This window comes from Mus pahari, chromosome X (assembly GCF_900095145.1).
Source record: "Mus pahari chromosome X, PAHARI_EIJ_v1.1, whole genome shotgun sequence".
NCBI classification, from domain to species: domain Eukaryota; kingdom Metazoa; phylum Chordata; class Mammalia; order Rodentia; family Muridae; genus Mus; species Mus pahari.
The window spans coordinates 120,238,796-120,247,951 of record NC_034613.1 but is presented as its reverse complement, the minus strand read 5'-3'; the positions used below and the strand labels follow the sequence as shown (position 1 = coordinate 120,247,951).

Here is a 9,156-nt window from a genome sequence, read left to right as displayed (position 1 = left end):
TCTCTCTCTCTCTCTCTCCCCCTCTCTGCCTTTCTTTCTCTCTAGCTTTCTCTCTCTCTCTCTCTCTCTCTCTCTCTCTCTCTCTCTCTCTCTCTCTCTGTGTGTGTGTGTGTGTGTCTCCTTTTTCTCTTTCCCCCTGCCTTTCTACAATAAAGTTCTAAAACCATAGAGAGTCTCTGCTCATCAAGATCCACTGCCCTCACTCTCGCAGGTGTTGGGAACCTCTCTTCCCTCATCCCTCTCTCCCATAACCCTGGTGGCTTTAGCAAAGTAGCTCCAGGAATCCCAGGTAGGGCTACTCCTTGCCCCCCCCCCCACCGCTGAAAAGTGGGTCAGAGGCTTGGATGCCCACCCAGGGATGAGTGGAAGGTAGATAGCAGCCCCCCCACACCTGATAAGAGCATAGGTGGAACTTGGGCAGGGTGTGGGTCTTCCCCTTCCCTCTCTTCCCCAGGGCCCCCCTTTTTAGTTCCCAACAATCTTCCAGTGGTACAAGCTGAGAAGATGTGTAAATCAAAGTCTCTGCTCTCAAAAACCTTACACCGTACCATGAGATGGTTATTGTCTATTTATCCTATTAAAATATATTTCCCATTCAAATATCCTGTACTGTATGTTGAATATAAAAAGAGACTGTTCATTTATGCTCAGTGTTTGACTATTTAGTATCTTAATCTGGCTGTCTACTCACACAAATATAACACACACACACATACACACACATAAAACAAATTAGATTTTTTTCATACTTAAAAAAAATCCCACAGATGTTTAGAATAAGATGAATCCCTCACTGACACCTAATCATTTTAACTTCCTCTCCATTTAATCATAGCTAGTAATAATCAATTCTATACTGAATTAATAAGGAGTTTATAAAACTGAAGGGAAACAGTAAGGAAACTCTAGTATGAATGTGCCATTTCACTGTAAAATCGTATTATTTTAGGCATTAGTAGAGTATTCATCTAAGTACTAGGCTCCTTTTTTTTAAATTACTTTATAAAATATTTTCATTTACATTTCAAATGTTATCCCGAATGTCCCCTATACCCTCCCCCCNCCCTGCTCCCCTGCCCACCCACTCCCACTTCTTGGCCCTGGTGTTCCCCTGTACGGGACATATAAGGTTTTAGTATCCTTTTTTATTTTAATTTAGCAATTGCTTTTGGAGGGGGTAGAGAGTACTGAAAATTGAATTTAGGTACTTCACACAAACCCAGTACAAGTTTTACGTTTGACATAGAACCTCATCCTGTAGGAAACATTACTAAATGACAATTTGACATAAAAGCAAGAATAGTAACCCAACTCACAGGCTCTCCTTTGGGGCCAGGGAGTCCTGGCAGACCATCCTTTCCAGGACTACCAGGTAGTCCAGGAAGCCCTGGAGCTCCAGGGAAACCCAAGTCTCCTTTGTCACCTTTCATCCCTGGAAGAGTGAGGACATCCCCAGGCTCACCCTTAGACCCTGGAAAGCCTGGAGCACCTGGAGGTCCAGGTATGCCCTGAGTTGGAAGAAAAAAAAGTGGGAGAAGGAAAAAAAGTAAATCAGAATATTTTCTAACATTTTCCCCTCCACTTTGCTCCATTAACCCATACAATAACATTTACCATGCAAAGTAACATATGAAGTAAGGATGGCAAAGCAGAGAGAGGGAAAGAATAAAATAAATTATAATTTAAACTAAATTTATATGTATCTGTTCATAAGTGAAAAATCAAAGGGCACATGGCATCTTTCAGTACTTCGTGACTCATAATATAATAATCAAAGCTTACTGGCAATCCTTTCGGACCAGTTATCCCAGGTTGTCCTTTGTCCCCCTTCTCTCCAGGGATTCCAAGAGATCCTAAGACACACACATATCAGGTGAGCACTGAGCCTTAAGCTTTCCCCCAATCAAATGCATCTAGATATCAGCATATCACAACCTTCAATTTTAAACAGAGAGCTCTACCACATTTAACTCAGATTCTTTCCTCTTTCGTGTTCTCAATAGGAAGAAATCTGTTACTTATAAATTAATATTTAACAGCACTTACAGCATTGTATCTCCAGGTATTTTCTAACTCCAGAGTATTCTTTTGCAAAGTTTGCAGCTACTAGAAACTGTGAGGTTGGGCATGAGTTCCTATACTCATGGAAAGGCGCCTGCTTATCTTAATTTTCAGTTATACAATATATACTATATCTTTGCTAGCTCTTTCTTTGGTTTGTCATTCCTTAAGATTTTGTTTAAGAGATGTTTAGTACCAAACATTACAGGAAAAAAGTTACTAATGCATCAGTTATACAGATTAATCTTTGCACTAACTGCACTATTTACAGCTATATTACTAGCTCCTAGTGGCAGCTATGAAACTTGCTTAAGGTATTTCCTAACTCCTAATGATTTTGAGTCATTGATACATGTACTAGACAGGTAATCAGTCTGGAATCTATCATCAGACTCGACACACATTTTATATATAACCTCAAGAATATGCAATATTAGCATATGTAAAGAGTTATTGGAGTGTAATGGCTGCGATTCTGAAAAATGATTCAAAATTAGGAGGGAGGCCATATATGTACAAGGAATATTGGGGGGTGGTTGCCAGAAGTTTAATAGAAACCTTGTTCCTTAATGACAATATGAAATATATCCTAATGATTCTGCATCTGGAAACTATACTCATAGTCCAGACAGTATGAACATTCTCCCTAGTTTTCTACAAGAAACTTCCAACTCTAAATGTCATTTCACTTTTTGGACAATGTAATTCTTTGAATAATACCAAATACTGTGATAGAGAATGTTGGTAGCTTCCAGTTACATACAGAAGTGCAATTTATTTCATAAGAGAGGCATTTCATACTCAAAAATTTCTAAACATAAGTGACTAGCTAAAAAATGGTAAAATAACATCATAAAAAATTAGCATGCTCAAAAGAACCAAAGTATTTTAAAAGATTGACTATATGAAGGCTATTTTACCTGGAGGACCTGGGAGACCTGGTAAACCAGGTTGGCCTGGAGGCCCTGAAATGCCAGTTCCAATACAGTTAAAGCAAGTATCACCTTTGTCACCTGGCAAAAAAAAAAAATATTGGAAGGGTTACTTAAACCTTCTTTTGATGGGATTCTAAAGAGTCAGCTGAAAGAAATAATAGCATTCCTACCCAACATTGTGACAGAGAAGCCTTTCTAAAATTAAATTTTAGACAAATAAATACTGAGTGCCTAGTATATATAAAGAACAACTTTAAGCATGTGTGACATACTAATATAGTGGGGAGGCTTAGGTGGGAGAGATTTTAAATAGGGTGAGGTCAGGATAGAGCTCATTGACAAAATATCTACATAAACAAAATGAAAGGCATGGCATTTGCATAAGAAGTATAGCATATATATGCTACATATAGGCAATGAATGTCCCGTAGATCAATCTGTTGAAGTGGAATAAGGAATTAGGAACAAATTATAGAATTTTAAGGGAAATGAGTGGCTTATGGTGAAACATACAAGGCACACTAAACTGTAGCTTTCACTGTGATTTACATAAGAAGCTGGTGGGTATTTAACAGAAGAGCCATCATTATAACAAACTCCATTTTTCCACAAGCAGACTTAAAATAATGAATTGCACATTCACATGCTAGGCATATACCACTAGTTATTTGGTCTTTAATACTACAAGGGAATTCATGACCAAACTATATATTTTTCTTAAAGATTTACAAACTATCCTACCGTATTCTACCTCTATCACCCTAGAAGAATTTATGGCAACCTTACAAATCTAGTTATCCAATCTACCCTTAATTGGTAAGCTAGTCATATTATTTACTTATTTAATTTTTCATACAGTTTTTTTTTTCAAGACAGGGTTTCTCTGTATAGCACTGGCTGTCCTGGAACTCCCTCTGTAGACCAGGCTGGCCTCGAACTCAGAAATCTTCCTGCCTCTGCCTCCCAAGAGCTGGGATCAAAGGCGTGTGCCACCATTGTCTGGCTCATACAGTATAATTTGATCATATTCTTTTCTGTCTCCCAACTCCTGCATATCACACATGAATCCTCCTTTTCAACATTTTAGGACAGTCTGGATTCTTTGTGTTAATTAATTTTAATAAAACAACTCCCATTATTAATTGAGCCAGTAAAACACTCCTCTATTTGGTAGCATTTCACAAGATTTCAGGTGTCAAACAATATTGTCTCAAAAGTACCCCATAAATATCTACACCTGCATTCCTTCAGTGACTTCCCTCACCATCATCTTTTTTTAATTAATTACTTAATTTATTTATTTATTATTATTTTCTTTATTTACATTTCAAATGTTATCCTGAAAGTTCCCTATACCCCCCCACCCCTGCTTCCCTACCCACCCACTCCCACTACTTGGCCCTGGCCTTTCCCTGCCTCACCATCATCTTACAACTTAATTTTTTTATCTACCTGCAGTTCCTCAAATTTTCTAGGATCTTCAACTACAATGAAGTTACTTATTAATAAACTAATAATTAAAAATATAGCTTCAAATTTTCTAGACTAGTTAAGAAATCTAGTTGAGAAATCATTTCCTCAAATCATCTAGATATCCAAACATAAACACTTGACAATTCCCATTGAATAAAAAATGAATAATTAAATAGTTAAAAGATAAATAATTATATTTATTTCCTTAATTGTAGTACCTTTATTTTAATTCTTATTATTTATTGTTTGAGCATTACTATTATTATTTGAGCAATCTCAATTATCATAAAAATACAAGTAAGACCAAGAATCCCACCGTAATTGAAATTCCAAAGTGTTATAATACAGTCATATATGTATTGTGTCTTAATCAAGATGTTTCTTCACCTTCATAAATTATTCAATTTCTCATATTATCAAATTCAACAAAAAACTCTACCTCATAATTTGTTAATAATACAAGTCTAATTAACTCTATCAAAAGCCACCATTAACACCTTCAATTATTCAATTAGTGTATCACAGGTCTGAATGCTTTTCTACTGATACTGCTGTAGTATATGCAAATGCTAGCATCACTCCTAAAAAAAATAAACTAAAGCTACAAAAGACCGAATCAAATCTTAATATAATTCCAAATGCAACACTACCACTTAACACTGACATCAGTCTACCATAAATAGGTAGAAATGTAAGAAACCCTTATCAAACAAAACAAAAAGTAAATAATCATGTACATTAGAATTTCCATGTAAAATTAAAGCAAGACTAAAGGCAATAGAAAACCATTGTTATTTTTCAACTCTAGTGACCAAAATTGCTCCCTTTGTCATTAATATTATTAGCCACTTATATGTTGATTTCTATGTTGTCTTGTTGAAATTGTCCCAAACAATTTCTGCAAGACAAAAATATACTCTTACAGAGTAGCTGCATGGTACTACTAATTTATTACCACAGTCCTCTATGTAGTAATATATTGTACATTAGATAAAATGGTTACATTTTCATCTGTCATGTCTGTCTGCTGGATGACTTATCCAGCATTTTTATTCAAATAGAGCCTCCATAATTTTCATCGGCTTGTTTTTCTTCCTGTGAAGAACAAGGCCTACACTATGGTAATTAACTTTCCTGGAAATACTAGGTAAGAAATTTTAATCAAAACTCTTAGGGAAACAGGAGGGCTTTAAGAACAAACAGTAACTATAATTAGTTAAGAAGGTTCTGCCTGGGCACAAATGGAAGTATCTCTGTGTACGTGGTGACACAGATCTTTGCAAGTGTTTGCTATTACTTTGTCAATGAAGAAGGAAGCAAGTTAAGAATCTTAAAGTGATAATTACCTAAAAGTATAAAAAGAGAAATGAAGTTGCTAAACCTTAGTTCCAAATGAATAAAAGGAAGTGAGGAAATAAATGAGTCAAGCTTAATAATAGAGTTGATTTCAATGAGTGGTAAATTAAGAGGAAAGAAAATATACCATTAAGTTATGGCTAATCTAAAATACGTCTCAATGGGAGGTGTGCTGGAGTCAAGTTATTAGAAGTTGTAAGCTAAAAATAGCTGAAATATGAAACCAACATTACAAAAATATAGACTATTGTTAAGGAGATGATATGGGAATAGCTGTCTTAAGAAAGAAGTTAGATGCAGGGCATTCCACTAATGACGTTAAAGAATGAGAAGCTGTTTGAGATCAAACCTTTTACTCCTTGCTCTCCTTGGAGTCCTTTATCACCTGGAGATCCCGGGGGCCCAGGAGGGCCTGCTTTACAGATTTCATCACCTGAGGTTAAAGATAAAATAGCAAGTTAATTATCGTTAAGCGTTGAGAAGACTAGAGGAAAAAACTCAGAAAGGCTAGAAAAATACTTATTTTCAATTATTTCTCTGTAAAAACACAACTCAATAAGCAATATGGCAACATAGTGTTGATAATCAACACAGTTTGAAGACAAACGAATGACCAAAACCACAAACTAAAAATAACAGTATAATCTCTTAGATATCAGGAACATAAATAATGATGCCAAACTTCAGTCAGATTCACTTCTAAATGAAGTACAGCAGAACCGCCAAACATGTCAGGATAAAAGCATAGCTTACTGGATGGCAACTGGGGGCCAGGGGGACCAGGAGGTCCTGGAAGGCCAGGAGCCCCAGGCTGTCCATCAAGTCCAGGAGATCCAGGAATACAAATTCCAGGGGGACCTTCATCACCTTTCTGGCCCCTTTCACCAGGATATCCAGGAGGACCAGGGGGACCCATGACTGCTGCCCCTAAATGAGAAAAAGTACATGATAAAGTGACCAAAATGATCTTATCTTGTACACAATTACTTTGATCCTCAAGGAAACATTAAGAATGATAAAATCTTTCTTTAATTTAATATTGGTTGGATTTTCTTTTTGCATTTTAAAATTTGTACTTTTAGTAAAAACAATGGGTTGCATTATGGCATATATACATATGTTCATATCCACCTCACGATACCTTATCCATCACTTGTCCTTCCCTTCCTTACTCTCTTTTCTCCACCCAGTCTTCTTTCTGCTTCCATGGCACATTCTACAAGGCTAAATTAGATTCTGCATGGAAGAGACCATGTGCACTATTTTGTCTTTCTTCTCCCCATTTGCTGGCTGCTCATGTTTTAAACCCCTTCCTTCCCAACTTTGTCCCTGTTCAATTCTTTTTGGTCTTAAGGTTTTCTATGGTAATTAACACTTGCAAGGAAGAATTTTTTAAATGACGTAACACTTTGAGTATAAGGCACAATTATTCAAATTAATGGTAAAGTGGTAGTGCACAACTTTAAACCCAGCACTCAGGTGACAGAGGAAGGCAAATCTGTGAGTTTGAGACCAGTCTGATCTAGTGAGTTCCATGATTGCCATACATAGTGAGACCCTGTCTTAAAAATCAACAAACAAAAGTAATTTTCTGAACTTTTGAAGTTAATAATAATTTAATACACTCACTTTGACACGATGATGTTCTACCCCTAGAAATATCATTCCTATAAGGCATGGAAGTGGTTCTGGGGATGGAGAGAAAGCTTAACAAAATTTTGGCTGCATGAAAAAACCTAGAGGTGTGCCACAAAAGGCTGCAATTCAGATATGATATGGCCATTTCAAATCTGGAATACACAGCAGCTATGGCTCCTTTTATAAGACGGGCCCTTCAACACTTAATCATGAAAAAAAGAAAGTACTTCAGGGATCTCTTCTTTCCTGAGGACTTTGGAATATTGATGGTGGATGGAGGAGGGATGTTACTTTTCATTAATAGTGTTGTCACGGGGGGTGGGGAGAGCTAGTTAGGAAGAAGGGGCTCAAAGGGAAATTAAGGGAGATGACAGAAGTAAATGAGACTGAACATAATCACAGTATATGAAACTGTCAAAATGCAAAGAGAGAATGGGTACTTCAATATGATCAAATAAAACATACCTCTGCTCCTGGACATTTTTCAGCCTCACAACCTATTTTTGCACATCAACACACTTTAAGTTTTGTTTTCAAAACTACTAAGGAAATAATTACTCATTTTTAAAAAATTATTTTCTTTTTAAAGATTTATTTATTTATTATATGTATGTATCCTGTAGCTGTCTTCAGACACCCCAGAAGAGGGCATTGGACCTCATTACAGATGGTTGTGAGCCACCATGTGGTTGCTGGGATTTGAACTCAGGACCTTCAGAAGAGCAGTCAGTGTTCTTCACTGTTGAGCCACCTCTCCAGTTCCCTAAAAATTATTTTCTATATTTAAAGTTTTACCCTTAATTAATTTTAAGATTGACTTGTAAATTTCTCTTTAAAATCCAATTGGAATTTGGCATCTGATAGCCAGGTATGTGAAGGATGAGTTCTTAAAGTAATAAACTTTAAATTATTGGTCTCTGACATAAAGTGTATCTTGGTATATATTTAATAATTTTTGATTATTCACTGTGACTATATATTTTAAATTTATATGTATGTGTGCAAACCTGGGTGATTTTATGTGCACTATTTGTGTGCTGGTGCCTTGAAGAGTAAAAAGAGGGAAAAAGATTCTTTGGAACTGGAGTTAGCAGTTGTAAGCCACTATGCAGATGCTGAGAACCAACCTTGAGTCCTCTGGCAGAGCAGTTAGCTCTACCAACCACTGAACCATCTCTCCAGCCCCACTCATAAATATTTTACAAAGGTCTGGGTTTCATTGCTCTGTTGCTATTATCAATTTCTATAAATTTATTGTTCTATCCTTTGTTAATGTAGTCAGTTACAGCAACGTAACATAGAAACATCTTTGATATCTTGGGAAAAATTAAACAGTGATAATATCATAAATAATTTATAGAGAGATGGTAATTTTAATTTAGTATTATTATACTTTGTTCATGAATAAGATTGTATATTTTTTATTTATAGTGTTTTTCCTTGGCTGGTTTGTTATCAGTACTATTAGGTTTTCTACTTATGCTTGGAAATAAAACAAAACATGGGGATTTTTTCCAGTTTGGTAAAATTCATCCGCAAAACTATAAAAATTCCTGTAAATCAACATTTCTTCATATACATCTTCAATCTTTCAAAATTACCTATGTTAATTGACTTACTTAGACTTCCTGCTCAGAACTTTAATAATTTTGTTTTCTTGCTTAAAAGAGTTTATTTTTCATCTAAAATATTA

General features: G+C 35.8%; 1 protein-coding gene across 5 annotated transcripts in view; it reads right to left on the bottom strand.

Annotated features, from left to right (window-relative positions):
- Col4a5 (collagen type IV alpha 5 chain) overlaps positions 1–9,156 on the bottom strand; it is a 199,513-nt gene that overhangs the window by 81,634 nt on the left and 108,723 nt on the right. For all 5 annotated transcript variants that reach the window (XM_029534119.1, XM_029534120.1, XM_029534123.1 and 2 more), the window contains 5 exons: positions 6,579–6,752; positions 6,175–6,258; positions 2,982–3,074; positions 1,783–1,853; positions 1,317–1,508 (listed from right to left, as the gene is read on the bottom strand). In XM_029534119.1, the coding sequence (XP_029389979.1) occupies positions 1,317–1,508; positions 1,783–1,853; positions 2,982–3,074; positions 6,175–6,258; positions 6,579–6,752 (614 nt within the window). The remainder of the gene's footprint in view (positions 1–1,316; positions 1,509–1,782; positions 1,854–2,981; positions 3,075–6,174; positions 6,259–6,578; positions 6,753–9,156) is intronic.